Below are 26571 nucleotides of genomic sequence, written 5' to 3'. Positions count from 1 at the left end.
TGCAATTCTGGTTGCCACACTACCAGAAGGATATGGGTGCTTTGGAGAAGGTACAGAAGCGATTTACTAGGATGTTGCCTGGTATGGAGGGCATTAGCTATGAAGAGAGGTTAAGTAAAGTTGGTCTGTTCCCACTGGAATGATAGAGGTTGAGAGGCTACCTGATAGAGGTCTCCAAGATTCTGAGTGGCATGGACATACTGGATAGTCAGATGCTCTTTCCTAGGGTAGGAGAGTCAAGTACGAGGGGACATAGTTTTAAAGTGCGTGGGGAAAAGTTTAGAAACAGATATGCGAGGCAAGATTTTTACACAGAGGGTGTATATGGAACGCACTGCCTGGGGAGGTGGTGGGAGCAGGTACGATAGGGGCATTTAAAGGGCATCTAGACAAATGTATGAATCGGGTGGGAATGGAAGGATACGGACTCCGTAAGTGCAAACGGTTTTAGTTTAGGCAGGTACCATGGTCGGCGCAGGCTTGGAGGGCCGAAGAACCTGTTCCTGTGCTGTATTGTTCTTGGTTCTCGTTGTGGGCCTAGCACCGGAGACATGTGGAATACAATCAGTTCCATTGAGAAATAATGTGTGATTCACGGGATTTGCAACTGACATTCAGGGAGCTGACAAGCTGCAGCTGTACATACACATTTCATTCCCCAAATGGGTCCCCTGCATGTCAGCGCCACCTCCTGCTCCTGCATGCAGTTGGAGTCCTCCACCTGCGTCTGCAGGTGCTGGATGCGCGCTGACAACTCCTCATGTAGTCCCTGGCCCTTCGACTACATCTCCACAATCGATGGGCTGTCTGTTCCAGAAGCCCAAAACCCATCTGGACGGCAGCTAGTCCCTGGGGTCGGCCCGCCCTCCGACCATCCGGATCCTTAGGTGTTCCTACCTCCACCTGCTGTACCGGAGCATGTGTAGTGTCCCAGGAGCTGCTTCACTAAAGTGTCCAATTGAGGTGAGTGTCTCTGGGATGGTGGAGGGTGTTGGAGACAGCTGTGATGGGAAATCAGCGTCATCATCGGACCCGAGCTCCGGGTTGTCTTGGGTCTCGGGCAAATGGGTCCCCTGCGCGTCAGCATCCTCGTTGCTGCTCAGCACCTCGATCTCTGGCTGTGGCTGGGGGACACCAGAAGGGCCCACCCCATCTCCATTGGTCATGAAGACGCAAGACAGGACGCATGATGGGATCTCGGGCCGGAGGGTAGTGGGGGTGGTATGAGGGTGGTGGGGTGAGGGTGGGGTTGGATGAGATTGACACGCATGTCACTGGAAACCGCACCTCAGCAGGGCCTCACTTCCTTGTCCAAGGCCGATCTCCACCCCAGCGACTGCTCTTTCGTCGGGCAGGCCGACCACTTCCAGTGCCCGCTGCTCTGTCACGGTGTGGGGCCGCAGGTCCGGAGGTCCCCCGACAGTTTTCACCCGCTCATCGTGGCCGCCCTGAGGATGTTGTGCAGTTTTTTTTACAGCATTGCAGGCCGGTCCAGCTGGTGTTACTTGTAGCGCTGACTGCCTCTGCCACCTGTGCCAAGGCGCAGCAGCTGGCAGCCTCCTCCCTTTGCCGGGGTACAGGGTGGCTGGCCTCTCCTCCACGGCGTCCAGGACAGCCTCAAGCTCGGCATCGGGGAATCTTGGGGCCACTCTCCTTGCTGCCATCTTGTTGGCTATGTCTGTCATCTACTCACAGGTGGCATCCGCAGTGGAGGTCTTGGGGGTGAGGGCATGTACAAGATCTGGGGCAATCTGTGCAGGCGGTGGCCGAGGCCCAGGGGAGGTTTGCCCTCTCACAGGCAACCATGTACCAGAGCCGCCTGGACATTGTAGATGTACTCCTGAGTGTAGCCCAGTCACAGCAGGCCATGGCTGAGAACCTTGGTGGCATTGCCCAGGCGCTGGTCGATGCAGCACAGACACAGAGGGCGGTGGCCTAGACCCAGAGGGAGATGGCACAGTTACTGGCTGATGTGGCACAGACCCAGAATGTGTTGGCACAGTCACTAGCTGATGTGGCACAGACCCAGAATGTATTGGCACAGTCACTGGCTGATGTGGCACAGACCCAGAATGTGTTGGCACAGTCACTGGATGATGTGGCGCAGTCCCAGACAGAGGTGGTCTACTCGCTGTGCTCCATGACCACGAGAATGCAGACCCTGGACGAGATGTCTGCGGGACACCAGGAGTGGCAGTGCCAGCAGGCGGGGGAACCTGAGAGGATAGCTCCGTTCACACCCCCGACCCATGAAGTAGCCTTTGGGAGGCACTTGCTCAACGTTTTGGTTTTTCGGAATTTAATGCCCGATCCCAGGGGCAATTTCTGAATAAGCCGGTGTAGGAAGATATAAGGTAAGGGTATGATGTCGAAGGCCCAAATGAGGAACGTCGGTAGGAAGGGGGCGAGCAAAAGTCCACCATCGAGTGTGCGGTGTCTCAGGCTGGGAAAAAGCTGGAGGATAGAGCACAGGGTGGCGCCGCTCTCCTCACAGTAGAAACTCTAATCAAAGTAATGGGTGGAGAATTTGAGAGGCTGTTCAGCAAGCACATGGAGGTGCTGCGAAGGGAGATGATGGCTGTGATGAAAATGTGGGTGGAGGAGGCGATTACTTCGGTAAAGGTGGCTGTGTTGAAGACTTCAGTGGAGATAACGAGAGCAAGGAGAGAAGCTGAAAGGGGTGGAGGAGGCTATGTCGCAGCACAATGATCAGATCACCTCGATGGGTGAGGAGCTGCGGAGGCCAACAAAGGACTGAGAACCAAGGTGGAGGACCTGGAGAACAGGTCAAGGAGGCAAAATCTTCAGGTCGTGGGCCTGCCGATCCGAGGCCGGCCAAATACTTCACAAAGATGCTGGCGGATTTGATGTGGGAGGGAGAAGAATCCTCCCGATACGAGCTGGACAGGGCACATTGGCCGCTTAGGCCGAAGCCAAAAACGAATGGGTTGCCTCCACAGGTATCGTATTAAGGAGCAGGTCCTGAACTGGATGAAGCAACGGCAAGAGGCGAAGTGGGAGAGTACTGTCATGTGAATAGACCAAGAATCGCAGCATGATAGTACAGTGGTTAGCACTGTTGCTTCACAGCACCAGGGACCTGTGTTTGAATCCCGGCTTCGGTCACTGTCGGTGCGGAGTCTGTACGTTCTCCCTGTGTCTGCGTGGGTTTCCTCCGGGTGCTTCTGTTTCTTCCCACAATTCCAGAAAGACGTGCTTGTTAGGTAAATTGGACATTCTGAATTCTCCCTCAGTGTACCCGAACACGTGCCTGAGTGTGGAGACTAGGGACTTTTCACAATAACTTCATTGCGGTGTTAATATAAGCCTACTTGTGACACTAATAAAGATTATTATTATTGATTGACGGCGGGTCTGGCGAGAAGACGGGCGGCCTTCGGATGGGTGAAGGTGGCACTCTACAGAGATGGCATGCGGTTTGGAGTGGTTTACCCCGCGAAGCTGAGGATGACATACAACTCGAGGGAATTCTACTTCAGTACGGTGGAGGTGTTCGCCAGGCTGATGGTTTGGGACTGAAATGAGAGATGGGACTGGAAATGGGACCAGGACTGAGGAGAGGAGGACTGTGCTTTATCTTTGTTTCCCTTTTCTATAGTTTTTCATTTCTGTATTGTGGCAGTAATGTAGGGGTCTTTGGGTTGGTTGAATGGGGGAAGGCAGTTTAGCTGTCTTTAGAGTTTGTTATAAGTACTTTGGGCTTGGGGATATGTGCAATGGTTTTGTTGGTTGTTTTTCTTTTTTTCTGGAATTGGGTTGGAAGAGGGGATTGTGAGGAGGGGGCTTGGGCAGGGGCAAGCAGAGTTTGGCTAGTGAACGGGAGTGTGGTGGGGGAGGGGCCACGGTCGTCGGGCCCTGGTCGAACAAGTTTTGATGGGCCTGGGAGGTGTGGAAAGGGGGGAGGGGTTGGTAAGGAGAAGTAGTTGCTGGGATTTTTGGAGGGGGGGTGGTTTGACAGTAACAAAGGATGTGGCGGGTTAGGTCTGATAGGCAGGACCTGGGATTATGATGATAGCGGATAGGAAGGGCGGGGAGGGGTTGAGAGACCCTCAGTCAGAATAGTGACGTGGAATGTGCAGGGATTAGGGGGCCCGGTGAAGAGATCAAAGGTTTTCACATATTTGAAGACCTTAAAGGCTGATGTAGTGTTGCTGCAGAAAACACATCTGAGGGTGAAAGATCAGGTGAGGCTCAGGAAGGATTGGGTGAGTCATTGATTGATTTATTGTCACATGTACCAAAGTACAGTGAAAAGTATTTTTCTGCGGCCAAGAGAATGTACCCAGCACGTACATGGTAGACAAAAAGAATAATCGACAGAGTACATTGACAAATGGTACATCGACAAATAATGATTGATTCTAGTGCGGAACAAGGGCCAAACAAAGCAAATAAATTAGCACGGGTAACATAGGCATCGTGAATTGTGTTCACTCGGGGTTTGACATTAAGGCTTGGGGGATAGTGGTATTGGTGGGCAAGAGGGTGAGGTTTCAGATTGAGAAGGTGGTAGCAACAAGGGGGCAGGTACGTGGTCGTTTTGAATGCGTTGGTGGGGAGGTTGGGGCATTGGTGAGCGCATATGGCCCCAACTGGAATGATGTGGGGTTTGCGAAAAAGGTGCTGGATGCCACCCCAGATCTAGATACCCATGAGCTGAGTAGTTGGGTGGGGGGGTTGGAACATGGTGTTGGAACCAAAGGTGAATGTGTCTCAATCGGGGGGGGAGGGGGGTGAAGGTGCTGGCTGGGCTTATTGGAGCTAGACGGAGTAGATCCATGGAGGCCCCTCTTCCCAAAGGTACACAAGGATTCTTTTTTCTCTTCGGTACACAAGGTGTACTCAAGAATTGACTTCCTCATGATGGGAAAGGCACTATTGGCTGGGGTTTGGAGATCGGCAGTTGTGATTTCGGAACATGCCCCGCATTAGATGGATGTGGTTTGAAAAAGGGAATAGTTCAGAGGCCAGCACAGAGAATGGATGTGCAGTTACTGGCAGACGGGAACTTCTGTGAGAAGATTGGGAAGGTGATCGAGGTGTATGTGGTGTTTAATTGCACAGGGGAGATCTCGCAGTCGGTAGTTTTGGAGACTCTGAAGGCAGTAATGAGGGGGAGGTGAATTTGTTCAAAATAGGGTAGACAGGGCGGAGAAGGAAGAACGCCAAAGACTGATAGAGGAGATTTTAGAGATGGATGGAAGGTATGCCGGTTCTCCTGGCCAGGAGGAAGGAGTTGCAGGCGAGCTTCGATCAATTGTCCACGGGGAAGGCGGTGCGTCAGTTGAGAAAGGTGAAGGGAATAGGAGTATGGAGGGAAAGCAGGAAGTATGATGGCCGGCCAACTCCAGAGTGACAGCGGCGAGGGAGATAGTTCGGGTACAGAATAAGCTGGGGAAGTTGGTGGTGGCCCCGGAGCAGATTAATAAAGTATTTGAGGAATTTTACAGAGACATGTATAGGTCGGAGACATTGGAGGAGGAATGGGTGATGAGGAAGTTCCTGGAGTATCCGAAGTTCGGAGAGCAGGTTTGGAGGAGCTGACGAGGATGCAAGAGATGAAGGAGGTGATTGGGAGGGTGCAGGCAAAGAAGACAGTGGGACAGGTGGGTTTCTGACTGAATTTTAGAAGAAATTTAAAGGCAAGCTGGTGCCGCTGACGATGGGCATGTTTGAAGACGTGATGGGCATGGGTGTCTTGCCGCAACCGATGGGGCAGGTTTCCATCTCGTTATGACTGAAGAAAGATAAGGACCCAATGGATTGTGAATCATATAGATCCATTTCTCTGCTGAATGTAGATGCCGAAACACTAGCAAAGGTGTTCATGTTAAGGCTGGAGGGGTGTCTGCAGAGGGTGATTGGGGAGGACCAGATGGGGTTTATGAAGGGAAGGCAGTTGTTCTCGAACGTGAGGAGCTTGCTGAATGTGGTCCTTTCTTCGGCGGAGGGAAGGGAGATGAAAGTGGTGGAGGCACCGGATGCAGAGAAAGCGTTTGATCAGGTGGAGTAGAGTTATTTGATGGCGGTATTGGAGAGGTTTGGGATTGGGCCGAAGTTTGTGCCATGGGTGCGGCTGCTACCTTAGGAGCCAAGGGTGCACAAATAATTCAAACTCTGGGTATTTCGCATTGCATCGGGGCAAGAGGCAGAGGTGCCCTATGGCTCCCCTTCTGTTTGCATTATAGAGCCTTTGGCCATTGTTCTAAGGAATCAGATGTGGAAGTGAGGAAGTGAGCAAACGAATATGATGGACAGTAGGACCCTGAGGGTAATGAGTTCACAGACAGAGAACAAAGGGATGAGCACAGCATGGCTAGGAAGGGGGAGGGGAGCTTTGCCTCGTGGAGAGAATAGTGAAAAGGATGCTGGGTAACAAGAGGCCAGGATTGGGAAAATGCGAAGTGAGCCAATTAGGATATATGACCAGGTCAGGAGATGTGTAAAATGACCAATGGGAAGTTTGTATGCGAATCTTGATGTAATTTGAAGTATATCTCCAGTGTTCCTTTGTCCTGAGGTTCTCTTTATCCTGGGCTCTCAGAAGACAGTGTGTGTGTCCTGAGGTCCTATGGATTGAGTCAGCCTTGCAAGTTAGTTATTATTAAATGATATGATACCTGCAAATCCATCTCAGATTTTATTGAGTCCAGACCGGCCACAAAGAATCAGGAATTAACAGAAGTGGATCATGAAGATGGGGGGGGTTTGAATACAGAGTGTCCCTGTATGCTGACGACCTGCTGCTGTACATTTCGGAGCTGAAGGTATCGATGGGAGGAATAATGAAGCTGCTCCAGAAGTTTGGGACATTCTCGGGATACAAGTTGAACCTAGGGATGGGCAGCATGGTGGTTAGCACTGCTCGGGATTGGGCAGGGCTCCGGACGTTTAATTTTATTAGTTTTGTGCCAAATTGAAGGCCAATCTGTCGAGGTCGGACAATCTCCCTCTGTTGTTAGCAGGCCGGGTTCAGGCAATCAAAATGAATGTGTTGCTGCGATTCCTGTTTTATTCCAGTGTCTGCCGGTATTTTACCTAAATCATTCTTCAAGGGAGTGGACAAGTTGATCTCCTCGTTCATTTTTGGGGAAGGTAGCCAGGGTTAGGAGGGTGACATTGTAGAGGGCAGGGGGCTGGCCAAACTTGCTTTATTATTATTGGGCAGCGAATGCTGAGAAAGTGACAGGATGGTGCAAGGGAGGACTGTGTGGGTAAGGATGGATACAGCCACTTGCAAGGGTTCGGTGTTGTGCGTGCTGGCAACGGCGCCACTCCCGATGACCCCAGGAATGTATTCGGGGAGTCAGGTGGTGGTGGTCACACTGAAGATTTGGAGGCAGTTTAGACTGCACTTAAAATTGAGCGCTGGGTCAGGGGGGATACCGATTAGGAGGAATCATGGGTTTGAGCCAGGAAGAATGGATGCAAGGTTTTGGGGATGGGAGGAGAAGGGGTATTAAGGAAATAAAAGATTTATTCCTCGAGGGGGCGATTCGTGAGTCCAGAAGAGTTGGGAGAGAAATATGGGTTGAAATAGATGGAGTGGTTGAGGTGCATGCAGGTGCGGGATTTTGTAAAGAAGGTTTTCCAGACCTACCCTGTAGCATCAGCCTCCTCTTTGTTGGAGGAGGTATTGTCAGCAGCGGGGTTGGAGAAAGGAGTCATCTCTGCGATTTACAGGAAGATCCTGGAGGAGGATAGGTTACGGTGAAGTGGGAAGAAGAGCTGGGGTTGATGCTAGTAGAGGGTCTGCGGTGTGAAGTGCTGCAGAGGGTGAATGCCTCGACTTCATGTGCAAGATTGGAGCTGATACAGCTGAAGGTAGTGTACAAGGCACAACTCACTAAATCAAGGATGAGCTGGCTGTTCAAGGGGGTAGAGGACGCCTGTGAGCGATGCGGAAGGGGCCCTGCGAATCATAGAACATAGAACAGTACAGCACAGAACAGGCCCTTCGGCCCTCAATGTTGTGCCGAGCAATGATCACCCTACTCAAACCCACGTATCCACCCTATACCCGTAACCCAACAACCCCCCCTTGACCTTACTTTTTTTTAGGACACTACGGGCAATTTAGCATGGCCAATCCATCGAACCCGCACATCTTTGGACTATGTTCATAATTTTTTGTCCTGTCCGAAGCCAGAAAGCTTTGGAGGATGGTGTTCGGGGTCTTATCTGTGGACGTGAAACCCGGCCCCCCAGAGCCAATTCGGGGTGTTAGACAAGCTCAAGCTGCAGGGAGCGGGTGCATGGACGGATGCCTTAGCCTTCGCGCCGCTGATCGCTCAGAGGTGGTCTTGTTGGGGTGGAGGTCAGCTTCTCCACCCGGCACCTCGGCTTGGAGTGCGGACTTAATGGGAGTTTCTGACTCGAGAGAAGATGAAATTTGAGCTGAGGGAGGTGAAGGAGGGATTCTACAATTGTTGGGGTTTACTTATCATGCACTTTTGGGAGCTGGTTACTGTTGAGATGGGGTGATGTCTTGTTGGTTTGGGGGTTGTTTGGGTGTTGCATTTCAAAAATGTTGAAAATTTGTTGAATAAAATACTTCTGAAAAAAAAGTTGGCACAGGTGGAGGGCACAGTTTAGCGAAAGGGGCTAGGGTACATATCTGTATATATATATTGTCACATCATACACCTGTTCACAATGTTGCAACCTGCCTTGGTGCTCTTGTCAGAGGGGTGGGCTGGTCTGGGCTGGCCGCAGAGTGCTGGTGTGGGGGGGGATGGAATGGGCAAATGTTGGAGGTCTGTTTGGCTCAGGGACCATAGTTCAGCCAGCGCTCACTGCTCCGGTGTCCCACCCCTACCCACGTCCACCACCCTCTCCACCTCCGCCACCCCGGGAATTCGATGGGATCACATGATGGAATGGTCAGCTCTCATGCAGGGATCACCCAGGTGGACGGTGGAAAGTGCTACCGTTGTCAGAAGTCAGACATTCTCAAACGATGCAGAGCACCACAGCTCATCACAGAGCGGGTTGTCATCATCCTCCATCCCGTGGACATACTAGCTGTTACTGTCAACCCAGGGCCCGCACCCTGTAGTAAGGCAGTTACGTATCAAGGAGGGGATTGCAGGTGGGCCGGCAGTAGGGGTGGAGGTGGGTACAGTGTCCGTGCCCCTGGCCAGTCCTTCCCCCCCCCCACTCCCCACCTCCGGTCGGTGAATCTGGAGGTGATCAGAGCATCCTGTGCACATTGGCCCTGGCACACATGTCGTGCGGCCTCCCGATATTGCCCGGGCCCCATGTCCTGTCCATCCGCACCCTCCCCTGCATCCTCCTCGTCGGACAAGGACTGCCGTTCCCTCATGCGCACCCCCATGCCCAACCAGATCCAACATGTCAGCCGGGTTACACTGGCTCTGGTTGGCACTGCGGATTCTGCCCCCCCATGTCCCTCCCCTCCTCCCCCATCCCCTTGCCCTGTCATAGCCTGGAACCGTGAGGGCCTCTGGCCCTGGCACCTGTCCCTGCTGCCAGAGGTACCATCGGCTGGCCCTGCCCTTGCCAACTGTACACTCCACGGTCTCGTCCTGCCCACCCTGAAGTGTCTACAGTGGACATTGCCCTTGGATGGGCTGTGTGACGTCCCACCAATGGGCGTCGGTAGGAGGCGGATTGGTATGGCGGAGGGTGGGGTGCAGGCGTGGTAGGGTAGAGGGTGAAATGTGGGGTAGGGGCCCCCATGCGGCCAGTGTCACTGCAGAACGAGCAAGATGGCTGACTTGCAGGCTGCTGCAAAGGCGGTCCATGCCTGACCACCCAAGTCCTGTGGGGGTTCACCACGGCCCTTCCCCCACCTGACCCTGGCAGAGTCCCCACCCGGCTCTGGCAGGGTCCCACCCCAGCCAGCCCGATCAGTGTCAGGGCTGGGAGCCCACGGTCTAATCTCGCCGTGTCCTACCACTCTCTACCACTACCCTTATCAGCCACAGCATCTGTTTCACAATTTCCTCGCCGTCAGGAATTTGCCCGATGGAGGGAGAGAATCACGGAGACCCTGCAGAGTACCGGGTCAGGACTGCTCATCATATGCCAACGGCGTTTACTGTAGTGCAGAGTGGAACACATTGACGCTGTGTTGAAGCACCGGAGAATTGCTATTTGGAATGAAATCGGCAGAGGCCACGATTTTGGTGTCAAAACCGATTCTCCGCCCAATCGCCTTTCCTCATTTCAACATCGGCCGATGGAGAACCCCGTCCACTGTCTATACCTGCTGCTAACTTCAATTAAGCAATCTAGTACAGTTCAAATGCCACTTATAAATAAAGTTAACATAACAAGTTTACTTGCTGAACTGTATCGAGATTTTTGGAGAGAGATCCAGTACACTTCTGTCTTGTCAGAGTCAAATTCTATGGCAAAATGCATCAACCTTTGGCGCAACACGTAGTGAACCGGGTAAGCTCAAAAGTACTTACGCTGTGCGCAGAGCCGACATGAATCTTTGCCATGGCTTCTTCGATTTTCCCCAAGCCAACCTGGAAAACCCTCAGGATATTTCCCCAATGTCTCGTAGAGGCCTCCTGAGCCCATCTGCAAAATGCACTGCTAATCAAGGCAGAGGTGCTGCAACCAGTCACGGTCTAGTAAACCCGAGCTATGACCTTTCACTATTATCAGCGGTAGCCTTACGGACTACTTTCCATACACTGCGAGGGACATTGTGGTCCCCTCTGTGGCTAGTGATTCTCCTATATGTGTGGCCAGTCTTGCCTCAGTATCCGATAAACCGTAGACATTGTACTCTTGATTTGATCTTCTCAAATGTTTGCCTGCCAATAACTGAGACAGTGGCGCCCCTGTCCAATTCCATTTCCAAGGAATGACTGTTCACTTGAACAGTAAGAAGTCTTACAACACCAGGTTAAAGGCCAACAGATTTGTTTCAAACCAGCTTTCGGAGCACTGCTCCTTCTTCATGTGAATGAAGAGGTATGCTCCAGAAACATATTTATAGACAAAGTCAAAGATGACAGACCAAGCTCAGAATGCGAACATTTGCAGGTAATTAAGTCTTTACAGATCCAGAGATAGGGGTAACCCCAGGTTAAAGAGGTGTGAATTGTCTAAAGCCAGAACAGTTGGTAGGATTTTGCAAGCCCAGACCAGATGGTGGGGGATGAATGTAATACGACATGAATCCCAGGTCCCGGTTGAGGCCTTACTCATGAATGCGGAACTTGGCTATAGGTTTCTGCTCGGCGATTCTGCATTGTCACGCGTCCTGAAGGCCGCCTTGGAGAACGTTTACCCGGAGATCAGAGGTTGAATGCCCTTGACTGCTGAAGTGTTCCCCTACTGGAAGGGAACATTCCTGCCTGGTGATTGTCGTGCAATGTCCGTTCATTCGTTGTTGCAGCGTCTGCATGGTCTCGCCAATGTAGCACGCTTCGGGACAGCATTTCCTGCAGAGTATGAGGTAGACAATGTTGGCCAAGTCGCACGAGTATGTATCGCGTACCTGTGCACATTGGCCCTGGCACACATGTCGTGCGGCCTCCCGATATTGCCCGGGCCCCATGGTCCCCATGATGCCTTCATACAAACGGGATATGGTGCTTGACTCATCGATCGACAGGTCCAATGCACCACAGCAAAAAACCGCACCAACCTCCTCAGAAGACAAACACGGGACACAACCGACAGAATACCCTTCGTTGTCCAGCACTTTCCCGGAGCAGAGAAACTACGACATCTTCTTTGCAGCCTTCAACACATCATCGAAGAAGATGAACATCTTGCCAAGGTCATCCCCACACCCCCACTACTTGCCTTCAAACAACCGCGCAACCTCAAACAAACCATTGTTTGCAGCAAACTACCCAGCTTCAGAACAGCGACTACGACACCACACAACCCTGCCATGGCAATCTCTGCAAGACGTGCCAGATCATCGACATGAATACCACCATTACATGTGAGAACACCACCCACCAGGTGCGCGGTAAATACTACATACTCGTGCGACTCGGCCAACGTTGTCTACCTCATACGCTGCAGGAAAGGATGTCCCGAAGCGTGGTACATTGGCGAGACCGTGGAGACGCTGCGACAACGAATGAACGGACCTCGCGCGACAATCACCAGGCAGGAATGTTCCCTTCCAGTCGGAGAACACTTCAGCAGTCAAGGGCATTCAGCCTCTGATCTCCAGGATGCGCAACAACGCAGAATCGCCGAGCAGAAATTAATAGCCAAGTTCCACACACCTGCGTGCGGCCTCAACCAGGACCTGGGATTCATGTTGCATTACATTCATCCCCCACCATCTGGCCTGGGCTTGCAAAATTCTACCAACTGTCCTGGCTTGAGACAATTCACACCTCTTTAACCTGGGGTTACCCCTATTTCTGGATCTATAAAGACTTAATTAAATGCAAATACTCGCATTCTAAGCATTGTCTGGCATCTTTGAATTTGTCTGTATATATGTTTCTGGAACATACCTCTTCATTCACCTGAGGAAGGAGCAGTGCTCCGAAAGCTAGTGTTTGAAACAAACCTGTTGGACTTTAACCTGATGTTCTAAGACTTCTTACTGTGCTCACTCCAGTCCAACGGCGGCATCTCCACATCACTTAAACGGTGATACTAATGGGGAAAAGTTGGGGTGTTGTGCTGCAGTTTAGCTGCATAAAGCCATTCTCCGACTGTTCTGAGAGAAAGGTGCAGGATCTGGGTTGACGTCCATCTCTAGTGGAGTGGTAGGCTGACTGTCCACTCTTGTGGTTTCTGCACCGTATGACTTCTCCGGCTGCACACACCGGATCGTCTAGGGTTTTCCTCTACTGGTTCAGGGGATGGGTCTTTCCTGGTCGACTTGGTCCTATCGGCCCTGACCTCAGCGGTATTCCATCCATGGTGGAATTCCGGGGGTTCCCATTTTAAGGAATGCCATGCGCCAGATTACCACACGATTGACTTCCATACCTTATAACTCCTGCACCCCCTTCTTTGCACTCTCTCTCGTCAGTGAGATTTCCCCAGCCTTTTAAGTCGAGCAGTGGCTCAGCGAGTATCTTCCATTGAGTTGCCATATTATTCACACCACAGACCAATCTGTCCCATAGCATTTTGGAAACAGAAGGGCCGTACTCAGAAAATTCAGCTCGTTTCCTCAGATGCGTCAAAAATTTGGTTAGAGGCTCCCCTGGGGATCTTTCAGCCCCATTAATATGATACAGCTGCACAATGGTTATAATGGGGTCATAATGATTCGCCACTAGCATTACAAACTCCACAAATGACTTTGTGTCTGGGGATGGGGTATATGTTAGGCTTTTGATTACACTGAAGGTGGGCACTCCACAGGCAGTCAACAGTATCACTGTCTGGCGCCCTTCACCAATTATAGCAATAGCCCTGAAAAAGTAGCACATACATTCTGCGTATTGAGTCCATTCTTCTATGCTTGCACCAAACACATCCAATATCCCGAAGAGTGACATTTTGAAAGTAGTGCAAACCTTTCCCCAGTGGTATGAATAGAGAAGGTCTTGCTTCCAACAATTAGCGGTGGTTTCTGCAGCTCCTCTTTATCCTGGGCCCAATATTGTTATCACACAGGAGTGCACCTGAGAGGCGTAAAGAAACAGGGCCGTTGCTCCACTGATGGGGCCCACATCTCTCAGCGGGGAAGCTCATACTTAACGAGACTCATGGGGAGACTAATTGGTGTGAATTTAACAGGTTCAATCTCAGAGAGAGGGATCGCTAGCAGGCCTTACTTCCCATTGACTTCAGGGCACCCTTTGCTTTAAGGGTGCTGGAGGCTGGCATGCAGGCATCCCTTCTTGTGTCCTCCTTTATGGGCTGGTTCCCAAATCACCCCTGAGGAAGTACTTGTCTTTAGTGGGAGCTGGAAAGTGGGCGGGGGAAGGAGAGGATCGGCACTGGGACAACTGTGAGGTTCCTGAGTGAGATCCCATGAGAGGCCAGACTGCAAGGAAAGAGTGGGGTTCTCAGAAATGCGTTGCATCCCTGCCTCATGAGGAATGAAGACCCTCTCACTTTGGGAAGCATAACTGAATTCCGTAAGCTTTTGGATACTCATGGAAAAGGACGAATGTTATCCACGGGTTAAGGTGCTAAATTGGGGGAAGGCTAACTACAAACAGATTAGGCAGAATTTGGAAGATGTTGTTTGGGACAGGCTGAGGGTAAATCCACATTTGACTCCACATTAGGAGCTCTTTAAGGAACAGTTGATGGGAGTGCAGGACAGGCACATGCCGAAGAAAAGGAAAGACCTGGGGCGCAATTCTCCCCTACCCGGCGGGGCGGGGGGTCCCGGCGTAGTGGAGTGGCGCCAACCACTCCGGCGTCGGGCCTCCCCAAAAAGTGCGGAATTCTCCGCACCTTTAGGGGCTAGGCCAGCGCCGGAGTGGTTTCCGCTCCGCCGGCTGGCGACGCCTGGCATCGGGGCTGGCCGAAAGGCCTTCGCTGGTCCGCGCATGTGCCGGTGCGTCAGCGGCCGCTGACATCACCACCGGCGAATGCGCGGTGGAGGGGGTGTCTTCCGCCTCCGCCATGGTGGAGGCCGTGGCGGCGGCGGAAGAAAAAGAGTGCCCCCACGGCACTGGCCCGCCCGCCGATCAGTGGGCCCCGATCGCGGGCCAGGCCACTGTGGGGGCACTCCCCGGGGTCGGATCGCCCCGTGCCCCTCACCCGGGGGCCCGCTCGCACCGCCAATCCCGCCGGCACAGAGGTGGTTTAAACCACGCCGGCGTGATTGGCCTGTCAGCGGCGGGACTTGGGCCCATCGCGGGCTGGAGAATCGCCACGGGGGGCACGCCGATTGGCGGGCCGTGATTCCCAATTCCCAGGTGGCGGAGAATTCCGGCCACGGCGGGGGAGGAATTTACGCCGGCCCCGGGCGATTCCCCGACCCTGCAGGGGGTCGGAGAATTCCGCCCAGGATTCAGGAACCGTGGATGACCAGGGAAATTGCGAGCCTGGTCAAAAAGAAAAAGGATGCATATGTGAGGTCTAGGCAACTAAAAACAGATGAAGAACTTGAAGAATACAAGGAAAGTAGAAAATAGCTCAGGCAGAGAGTTAGGAGGGCAAAAAGGAATCACAAGATATCCTGGGCAGATAAGACCATAAGACATAGGAAATATCCTCGGCAGAAAGGATTAAGGAGAATCCCAAGGCATTTTATACCTATATTAGGAACAAGAGGGTAGCTAGAGAAAGAGTTGGTCCATTCAAGGACAAAGGAGAGAAATTATGCGCAGACCCAAAGGAAGTAGGTGAGATCCTTAATGAGTATTTTGCATCGGTATTCACATAGGAGATGGACAAGCTGATTGGTGGTGTCTCAGAGGGATATGTCAATACTTTAGAACACATCGTTATTATGAGGGAGGAAGTGTTCGGTGTGTTAAAAATCATTAAGGTAGACAAATCCCCAGGGCCAGGTGGCATCTATCCCAGAATACTGAGGGAGACAAGAGATGAAATCGCTGGGCCTCTGACAGAAATCTTTGTTTCCTCGTTGCTCAAGGTAAGATTCAAGAGGTTTGGAGGATAACCAATGTTGTACCGTTATTCAAGAAGGGTTCTGCTGAACGCAGACGCCAAAATACTGGCCAAAATCCTAGCCAAAAGGCTAGAAGACTGTGTACCTGAGGTGGTCACAGAGGACCAGACGGGCTTCGTCAAAGGTAGACAGCTTACCTCGAACATCAGGCGCCTGCTGAACGTGATAATGACCCCCTCCGGGGAGAGAACACAAGAGGTGATCTTCTCCCTGGACGCAGAAAAGGCCTTCGACAGAGTCGAATGGAAATACCTCATAGAAGTACTGGAGCGGTTCGGGCTTGGAACAGGGTTCACCGCTTGGGTAAAACTCCTATACAACGCTCCCATGGCGAGTGTACGGACCAACAATACCAACTCCCAATACTTCCAGCTGAGCACAGAGTCTCACTCCATGCAGATGATCTGCTCCTCTACATCTCGGACCCACAAAGCAGCATGGACGGAATCATCGCGTTCCTGAAAGAGTTTGGAGCCTTCTCGGGCTACAAACTCAACATGAGCAAAAGCGAGATCTTCCCAGTACACCCGCAAGGGGGGGGGGGGGCAGCACGAAAGGGGCTGCCGTTCAAACAAGCCCGACACAAATTCCGCTACCTGGGGATCCAAATAGCCCATGACTGGAAAGGGATCCACAAATGGAACCTCACCAGCCTGACGGAGGAAGTAAAAAAGGACATGCAAAGATGGAATACACTCCCACTCTCCCTCGCGGGGAGAGTCCAGACGATCAAAATGAACGTACTGCCCAGGTTCCTCTTCCTGTTTAGATCCATTCCGATCTACAACCCCTGGCCTTTTTCAAAGTGCTGGACAAACTTATCATGGCGTTCGTATGGGGGGGGGGGGGGGGGGGGGTTAAAAATGCTAGGATCCCAAAGAAGGTCCTACAAAAAACAAAATCCAGGGGCTAGCCCTCCCGAATCTACAATTCTACCACTGGACGGCAACAGCCGAGCGAGTAAGGGGATGAATCCAGAAGCCGAGTGGGTGCGTGTGGAGGAGGCCTCCTGCATGGGGACCTCCCTCCGGGCCCTCGCCACGGCAGCACTCCCATCCCCACCCAAAAAACACTCCAGCAGCCCAGTGGTGACAGCCACCCTCCAATCCTGGAACCAACTGCGGCAGCAATTTGGCCTGACCAAAATGTCGGACAAGGCTCCCATCTGCAACAACCATAGGTTAACACCAGCACTGACTGACGCCACCTTCAAAAGGTGGAGGCAGGACGGGGGGACACTGACAGTCAGGGACCTATACATGGACGACAGGATCGCAACACTGGACGAACTGACAGAGAAATTTCGGCTAGCTGGGGGGAACGAGCTACGGTACCTGCAGCTCAAAAACTTCCTACGAAAGGAGACAAGGACGTACCCACAACCGCCTCGACAGACACTATTGGAAGACCTACTGGACGCAAGTATCCTAGAGAAAGGGAACTGTAGTGACATGAATGACCGACTGGTAGAAAGGGATGACACCATACTGGACGCAACAAGAAGGAAATGGGAGGACGACCTGGGGATTGAGATAGGGTGGGGACTCTGGAGTGAAGCACTGCATAGGGTCAACTCCACCTCCACGTGCGCAAGGCTCAGCCTGACGCAACTAAAAGTGGTACATAGAGCCCACTTAACAAGAAACCGTATGAGGAGGTGGAGGACAGATGTGAACGGTGCCAAAGAGGCCCGGCCAACCACGCCCACATGTTCTGGTGTTGCCCCAGACTTGTGGAGTACTGGACAGCCTTCTTCGAGGCTATGTCCAAAGTGGTGAGGGTGGAGCCATGCCCGATAGTGGCGGTCTTCGGGGTTTCAGACCAGCCAGATCTATTCCTGGGGAGGAGGGCGGACGCCCTTGCCTTTGCCTCCCTGATCGCCCGCCGTAGAATCCTGTTTGGCTGGCGGTCAGCAGCACCGCCCAGAGCTGCAGACTGGCTGTCCAACCTCTCGGAATCTCTCCAAATGGAGAAAATCAAATTCGCCATCCGAGGGTCGGATGACGGCTTCCACAGAACGTGGGAGCCATTCATGCAATTGTTCCGGGACCTGTTTGTGGCCAACGTACAAGAGGAAGAATAATCGGGTGGCCAAGAATCAGGGGAAAATGGACGGGAATCGGGGGAAGGTAGCCGGGGGGGGGGGGGCTACGGGTTCGTTATGGGGGTTTGATGGCTAGCTAAGGCCCAAAACCAACCAAACTGTAAATAAATGCCTATAAACATGTGCCTCGGCCATATTGGGGAATGTAAAATATGTATGCCGGCTAAAGGGGGCGGCCACAGTTGTTATTACGAAGATGCTTACCTGTAAATATACATGTTAATTTTTGCGTGGTTTTTTTTCTCTCTCTAATAATTTGTTATTTGTTCAATATAAAATATGAAAACTCAATAAAAAAAAGAAAAAAAAAGAAGTGTTCCACGGATATCCTGGGTAATTATAGGCAGTGTGGCTTGACGTCAGTGATAGTGAAATTGTTTGAAAAGATTCTCAAAGAAAGGACCTATGCACATTTGGAAGTGAATGGTCTTATTTACGACAGATAGCATGGTTTTATACGAGGGTGGTCAGGTGTCACTGATTTAATTGAGTTTTTTGAAGAGGTGACAAAAATGAATGATGAGGGAAGGGCTGTGGATGTTGTCTACATGGATTTTAGTAAAGCATTTGATAAGGTCCCTCATGGAAATCTGGTGCAAAAGATTAAATGACACGGGGTTAGGGGTGAACTAGCTCAATGGATTCAGAACTGGCTTGGCGATAGAAGACAGAGGGTAGCAGCGGAAGGGTGTTTTTCCAAATGGAGGTCTGTAACTAGTGGTGTTCCACAGGGGTTGGTACCGGACCTCTGCTGTTTGTAATATATATAAATTACTTGGAAGAAAACGTAGCTGGTCTGATTTGCAAGTTTGCGAATGAAACTAAGATTTCAGGAGTTGCGGATAGTGATAAAGATTGTTAGAGAATACAGCAGGATATAGATGGGCTGCAAAATTGGGCAGAAAAATGGCAAATTGAATTTAACCCAGGCAAATGCGAGGTGATGCATTTTGGCAGATCCAATTTAGGTGGGAGCTCTAAAATAAATGGCAGAACCATCAGGAGCATTGACAGTTTGACAGACCATCTAAAGATCTGTTGACTTCAGGCAGAAATTTCCAGTCTTGGGGCAGGAGTGACCAGAAAATCCCACCCATAGCCAGTGAGCCTCTGAATAATTATAGACTGAAACATTCCTATTTTATAAATCCAGGTTAAAGTCCAACAGGTTTGTTTTGAATCACAAGCTTTTGGAGCACTGCTCCTTTGAGGAAGGGGTGCTCTCCGAAAGCTAGTGATTTGTAACAAACCTGTTGGACTTTAACTGGTGTTGTTAGACTTTCTTTTTAAATTTAAAGTACCCAATTTTTTTTTTCCAATTAAGGGACAATTTAGCGTAGCCAATCCACCTGACCGTCACATCTTTGAATTGTGGGGGTGAAACCCACGCAGATACGGGGAGAATATGCAAACTCCACACAGACAGTGACTTAAATGGAACATTGTTACAAAAGTTAAAATGCTCGGAGCAATGTTAGTCAATAATCCACACAGTAACAATCTATAAAACTGTGCAATCTTTAACTGTACCTTCCAGTTGTTGGTCAACTTTTTCAAATGCAGCATCAACATTTCCATTTTCCAGTTTTCTTTGGGCATAAAAGGACTTGTGCTGAATTGCATCCTAGGTACAGATGTTAAAAGCACAGGCATTAATTCACCTTTTTTAAAATAAATTTAGATTACCCAATTATTTTTTCTATTAAGGGGCAATTTAGCGTGGCCAATCCACCTACTCTGCACATTTTTGGGTTGTGGGGGCGAAACCCACGCAGACACGGGGAGAATGTGCAAACTACACACGGACAGTGACCCAGAGCCGGGATCGAACCTGGGACCTCAGCGCCGTGAGGCGGTTGTGCTAACCACTAGGCCACCGTGCTGCCCTATTAATTCACCTTCTTGTCATAATATCTACTCATGTATATAATGAGATGCAGACAGGCAGTGATTGACACATAGGATGACCAATGAACACACAACACAGAACAACCAATCACCAGACAAGACACCACCACTATAAAGCTCACAGGGCATTAAGACTCCCGCTCTTTTCGGGACCCAGACACTGAGACAGTCAGAGTGCACAAGTCAGTGGGCGTTATTGCCATAAGTCTGGTCAAGCCACTAAGAGGTCATCAGTAGGATTAGTAGAGTGTCAACCCACGGCTGTAAATGTACAGCCGTTCTTAGTTTAAATAAAACAGTGTTGGAACATCTGCGGTGTTAGACGTTTGTTCCTAGCTTCTCTGCATCCAGTTGCAGTCAACGTCAAAACAACCCGCCGAACACATCATGGTAGCAGAGTGCTATTAATCCTGCCAAACCTACCTCGAGTAACTCTGCAACGACCAGAAAGCGGCCATCCAGCAACATGGACAACATCCAGCCTTCACCGCATCTCCGGCAACCTCGCTGTCAATTGGAAGATCTTCAAGCAAAAGTTCCTCCTGTGTATCAAGGTCTCCGACCTCGAGGCAGCATCAGATGCAAGGAAGATTGCGCTATTTCTCTTGACCGCGGGGGATCACGCCATCCATATCTACAATTCGCTTACATTTGCCGATGGCGAAGACAAGACAAAGTTTAAAACGGTCCTGATAAAATTCGACAGCCACTGCGACATTGAAGTGAATGAGAGCTTTGAACGGTACATCTTCCAACAGTGACTTCAGTGTAAGGATGAACCTTTTCAGTCCTTCCTGGCCCAGCTCCACATCCTGGCGCAGTCTTGTAATTACGGCTCGGCGGCTGATTCCATGATCCGGGATCAGATTGTTTTTGGGGTCCACTCTGATTCCCTGCGGCAGCAGCTCCTCAAAATCAAACTGCTAACTCTCTCCATCGCTATTGAGACGTGCGTGGTCCATGAGCATGCCAAGAATCGTTACTCCCACACCAGAGCGGCGGAAACTGCAAAACTGGACTCCCACGAAGCAGAACGGGTGCAGGCCATTTAAAAATGCAAGGCCTGAGTATCAAGAAGAATGGCCGTTTCGCACGCTTTTCCCGGGTCCTGATGCATGCGCGCCACAGCCAGGTGGACAACGAGGCCAAGAACCATAAAGCTTAGGTGCGTACGTCGGCCGATCGCACTGCGCATGTGCGTTGGCGCACGGAACGCGCTGACGTCAGCGTTATGACGTGTCCGAATTGTGGCTCCGCCCATTTAAAGCAGCAATGTCCAGCCAGAGGATGGCGATGTCGACAATGTGGGAAGCCTGGCCATTACGCAGCCTGCTGCAGATCTGCTCCACCGGTTATCAGCCAGCGATCCCAGATGCGGCGCAGAAGCATCCGCTCGGTACAACAAGACATGCAGAATGCTGATCCCGACACCCCAACGGATCCCGATGCTGATTGCCTCGAATCTCCATATCAGGTGGGCATCATAACCACACGCGAGCTGGTCCCCACTGCACCAGCAACCTGCCTCTCGATCCTCAGTCTGGATTCCGATGACGAGTGGTGTGCTATCCTCACAGTCAACCAGGCTCGCATCTGATTTAAACTGTACACCGGTGCGTCTGCAAACCTCATATCGCAGTCAGATCTCGACAGCATCCGTGACCGGCCAAGTATCCTTCCACCAGCATGCCAACTCCTCGACTACAATGGAAGTGCCATAACTGCCAGTGGATCGTGTCGGCCAGGGATATCTCACAAGGAATTCAAGGCAACTTTACGATTCGTGATTGTTCGGCCTGACAGGGCGTCCCTGCTAGCTGCTCGCGCCTGCAAGCTCCTGAATCTGGTCCAGCGAGTCCACACCATGTCCTCGACACCAGCGACTACCTCGACCGATGTGAATCTCCAGGCCGAGATAGACGACATCCTCACACAATACCACAACGTGTTTGATGGAATGGGCACGCTCCCATATCGCTACAAAATTCTGCCAAAGCCGAACGCCACCCCAGTGATCCATGCACCACGCCGGGTGCTGGCTCCTCTCAAGGATCGCCTGAAAAAGGAGCTGCAAGACCTCCAAGACCAGGGCATCATCTCAAAGGTCACGGAACCAACAGACTGGGTCAGCTCCATGGTATGGATCAAAAAACCCTCTGGTGAACTCCGCATTTGCATTGATCCCAAAGACCTGAACCGCAACATCATGCGAGAGCACTACCCGATTCTGAAGCTTGAAGAGTTGACCAGTGAGATGGCTCATGCCAGATTCTTCACCAAGCTGGACGCCTCCCGGGGTTTCTGGCAAATACAGCTGGACGCGTCAGGTCGGAAGCTGTGCACGTTTAACACTCCGTTTGGCCGCGATTGCTACAACCGCATGCCCTTCAGTATCATGTCAACTTCCAAAGTATTTCATCACATCATGGAGAAAATGATGGAGGGCATCGAGGGGGTGCGAGTCTATGTGGACGATGTGATCGTCTGGTCCACAACGCCCGAGGATCACAACGCCTGCCTCAGACAGGTCTTCCAGCGGATTCATGAAAATGATCTCCAGCTCAACAGGGCCTGAGATGCAAGATGATGGCGCCGGAGCGAGGCGACTCTCTGCAAGCTCTCCCCAACAGATCCACTTTTAACTTTATTTATACTCGTTCTAACCTTTTAAAAATTAATTCTAAAGCTAACATTATTACTAACCTCTCTCTCTTATGTTCTGTTGCAGGCTTGAAGATCCTCCGAGTCCCTTGGAGACTTTGTGACCCGACCTGACCTCCGTGACCTGGGAGAAGATCGGGCCCAAACCGGAAGTGAAGCCCCGACCTCGATTTGGAGCCGACCCGGGCCTCAGAGCTCCAAACCCGGCCTAACAACCGACGCCAGCCCCCGGATCGCCCGGCCTTGTTCCCGGAGCTCCCGACCCGACCACCGACGGCACGACACGGCTCAACGCGACCCCGAGAGACCCGCCCAGCGACCCGACCCGGAGAGGCCCGCCCAGCAACCCGACCTACCTGGTGATGGAAGAAAGAAAAATCCACATGGAGGCCCCACTGTGCCGACTTCAAATTCCGACCCCAGGAGCGCCCAGGAAGGGAACAGACCATGGGACCTAGCCCAATCTGCCCCAGGAAGCCCCTGCCCAGGACCCCAAAAACAACGGAGACCGCGTGCAAGGACCCGAACGCGCTGCAAGGTATTCCCGCGCCCGCAGAACGCCGGGACCCATCTGGCTTTTTGGAACAGCTTGTGATGGAGCCCACGAGGGAACAGGCTATTCTGGACTTAGTGTTATGTAATGAGCAGGAATTGATAAAAGATCTTAAAGTAAGGGAACACTTAGGAAGCAGTGATCATAATATGGTAGAATTCAGTCTGCAATTTGAAAAAAAGAAGGTAGAATCAGATGTAAAGGTTTTACAGTTAAATAAAGGTAATTACAGGCGCATGAGGGAGGAACTGACGAAAATCGACTGGAAGCAGAGCCTAGTGGGAAAGACAGTAGAACAGCAATGGCAGGAGTTTCTGGGAGTAATTGAGGACACAGTGCAGAGGTTCATCCCAAAGAAAAGAAAGGTTATCAGAGGGAGGATTAGGCAGCCATGGCTGACAAAGGAAGTCAGGGAATGCATCAAGGCAAAAGAGAGAGCCTATAATGTGGCAAAGAGTAGTGGGAAGTCAGAAGATTGGGAAGGCTACAAAAACAAACAGAGGATAACAAAGAGAGAAATAAGGAAGGAGAGGATCAAATATGAAGGTAGGCTAGCCAGTAACATTAGGAATGATAGTAAAAGTTTCTTTAAATACATTAAAAACAAACGGGAGGCAAAAGTAGACATTGGGCCACTCCAAAATGACGCTGGTAATCTAGTGATGGGAGACAAGGAAATAGCTGAGGAACTTAATAAGTACTTTGCGTCAGTCTTCACAGTAGAAGACATGAGTAATATCCCAACAATTCAGGAAAGTCAGGGGGCAGAGTTGAATATGGTTGCCATCACAAAGGAGAAGGTGCTAGAGAAACTAAAAGGTCTGAAAATTGATAAATCTCCGGGCCCAGATGGGCTACATCCTAGAGTTCTAAAGGAGATAGCTGAAGAAATAGTGGAGGCGTTAGTTATGATCTTTCAAAAGTCACTGGAATCAGGGAAAGTCCCAGAGGATTGGAAAATCGCTGTTGTAACCCCCCTGTTCAAGAAGGGAACAAGAAAAAAGATGGAAAATTATAGGCCAATTAGCCTAACCTCGGTTGTTGGCAAAATTCTAGAATCCATCGTTAAGGATGAGATTTCTAAATTCTTGGAAGTGCAGGGTCGGATTAGGACAAGTCAGCATGGATTTAGTAAGGGGAGGTCGTGCCTGACAAACCTGTTAGAGTTCTTTGAAGAGATAACAAATAGGTTAGACCAAGGAGAGCCAATGGATGTTATCTATCTTGACTTCCAAAAGGCCTTTGACAAGGTGCCTCACGGGAGACTGCTGAGTAAAATAAGGGCCCATGGTATTCGAGGCAAGGTACTAACATGGATTGACGATTGGCTGTCAGACAGAAGGCAGAGAGTTGGGATAAAAGGTTCTTTTTTCGGAATGGCAACCAGTGACAAGTGGTGTCCCGCAGGGTTCAGTGTTGGGGCCACAGCTGTTCTCTTTATATATTAACGATCTAGATGACGGGACTGGGGGCATTCTGGCCAAGTTTGCCGATGATACAAAGATAGGTGGAGGGGCAGGTAGTATTGAGGAGGTGGGGAGGCTGCAGAAAGATTTAGACAGTTTAGGAGAATGGTCCAAGAAGTGGCTGATGAAATTCAACATGGGCAAGTGCGAGGTCTTGCACTTTGGAAAAAAGAATAGAGGCATGGACTATTTTCTAAACGGTGACAAAATTCATAATGCTAAAGTGCAAAGGGACTTGGGAGTCTTAGTCCAGGATTCTCTAAAGGTAAACTTGCAGGTTGAGTCCGTAATTAAGAAAGCAAATGTAATGTTGTCATTTATCTCAAGAGGCTTGGAATATAAAAGCAGGGATGTACTTCTGAGGCTTTATAAAGCACTAGTTAGGCCCCATTTAGAATACTGTGAGCAATTTTGGGCCCCATACCTCAGGAAGGACATACTGGCACTGGAGCGGGTCCAGCGGAGATTCACACGGATGATCCCAGGAATGGTAGGCCTAACATACGATGAACGTCTGAGGATCGTGGGATTATATTCATTGGAGTTTAGGAGGTTGAGGGGAGATCTAATAGAAACGTACAAGATAATGAATGGCTTGGATAGGATGGACGTAGGGAAGTTGTTTCCATTAGCAGGGGAGACTAGGACGCGGGGGCACAGCCTTAGAATAAAAGGGAGTCACTTTAGAACAGAGATGAGGAGAAATTTCTTCAGCCAGAGTGTGGTAGGTCTGTGGAATTCATTGCCACAGAGGGCGGTGGAGGCCGGGACATTGAGTGTCTTTAAGACAGAAATTAATAAATTCTTGATTTCTCGAGGAATTAAGGGCTATGGGGAGAGAGCGGGTAAATGGAGTTGAAATCAACCATGATTGAATGGTGGAGTGGACTCGATGGGCCGAATGGCCTTACTTCCACTCCTATGTCTTATGGTCTTATGGATCGCAAACTCACCCCCCCCAGCAACCCCTCTACCTCAACCAGCGCCCGGGGCCCTGCCAGACGCGACCCCGGAAATGTAAACAGCGCCCTGGACCCCGCTAGCGCCCTGGACTCCACCAGCGCCCTGGACCCCGCCAGATGCAACCACCTACCTTCCACAAGGGCGGACGTCTCCCATCGGATCCCAGGATCATCCAGCAGCAGCCGCCGACCGAGAAAGCGAGGGAAACGCAGCGGTCTGCAGGTTAGACTGAAGGAACGCGGTTTCAAGACCCCTCTCCCCAGCATACTCCTGGCAAACCTCCAAGCGATTGAAAACAAGCTGGATGAACTTAACGCCAGACTTACCTCTCAGAGGGAAGTAAGTGACTGCTGTGTGCTCTGTTTCACAGAGACATGGCTCACCCCCGCCTCACCGGACTGTGCCATACAACCTGAAGGCTTCTCTATTCACCGGGCGGACCACACGGCATCTTCAGGCAAAGCGAAGGGTGGAGGGGTTTGCCTCCTCATCAACTCCTCCTGGTGCTTGAATGTGGTGACCCTGGCGACCTACTGCTCCCCAGACCTGGAATACTTGACCGTAAAGTGCCGCCCATACTATCTTCCACGTGAGTTCACCTCAGCCATTATCACAGCGGTCTACATCCCACCCCAGGCAGAAGTGAGGAAGGCGCTGGATGAACTGTACACAGTCATAAACAACTAAGAAACAGAACACCCGGAGGCCCTGTTCATTGTGGCCGGAGACTTCAACAAAGCCAACCTCAAGAGTGTACTGCCAAAATTCCACCAGCACATTTCCTGTACCACCAGGGGCGACAACACTCTTGACCACTGCTACTCAAAAATCAAGGGCGCCTACCGTTCCATCCCCCGACCGCACTTTGGGAAATCAGACCATAAGACTGTGCTCCTTCTCCCGGCTTACAAGCAGAAACTCAAGCGGGAGAACCCAGCTAAGAAGGTTGTGCAGTGCTGGTCCGATGAGACAGAAGAGCTCTTACGTGACTGCTTGGAGACAGTGGACTGGTCCATATTTAAGAACTCAGCGACTAACTTAAATGAGTATGTCACCACCGTCACAGACTTCATCAGAAAATGTGTGAACGACTGCGTGCCAAAGAAAGCAGTACGTACGTTCCCCAACCGGAAACCATGGCTCAACCGCGAGATTGACTCCCTACTGAAGGACAGATCTGAGGCGTTCAAGGCAGACGACCCTGTCCTATACAAGAAATCCAGGTACGACCTCCGCAAAGCCATCCGAGATGCCAAGAGAGAATATCAAACTAAACTAGAGTCACAGACAGACTCTCGGCGGTTGTGGCAAGGACTAAGCAACATAACGG

At 51.0% G+C, this 26571-nt stretch overlaps 1 protein-coding gene across 2 annotated transcripts in view; it reads right to left on the bottom strand.

Annotated features, from left to right (window-relative positions):
• Positions 1 to 26571, bottom strand: part of LOC119958476 (aldehyde oxidase 1-like) — a 267334-nt gene that overhangs the window by 91770 nt on the left and 148993 nt on the right. For both annotated transcript variants that reach the window (XM_038787024.1, XM_038787034.1), the window contains exon 20: positions 19221 to 19314. In XM_038787024.1, the coding sequence (XP_038642952.1) occupies positions 19221 to 19314 (94 nt within the window). The remainder of the gene's footprint in view (positions 1 to 19220; positions 19315 to 26571) is intronic.

This window comes from Scyliorhinus canicula, chromosome 2, assembly GCF_902713615.1.
Source record: "Scyliorhinus canicula chromosome 2, sScyCan1.1, whole genome shotgun sequence".
Classification (NCBI taxonomy): domain Eukaryota; kingdom Metazoa; phylum Chordata; class Chondrichthyes; order Carcharhiniformes; family Scyliorhinidae; genus Scyliorhinus; species Scyliorhinus canicula.
Note: the sequence above shows the minus strand (reverse complement) of the source record. Positions and strands in the feature narration are given on the sequence as shown.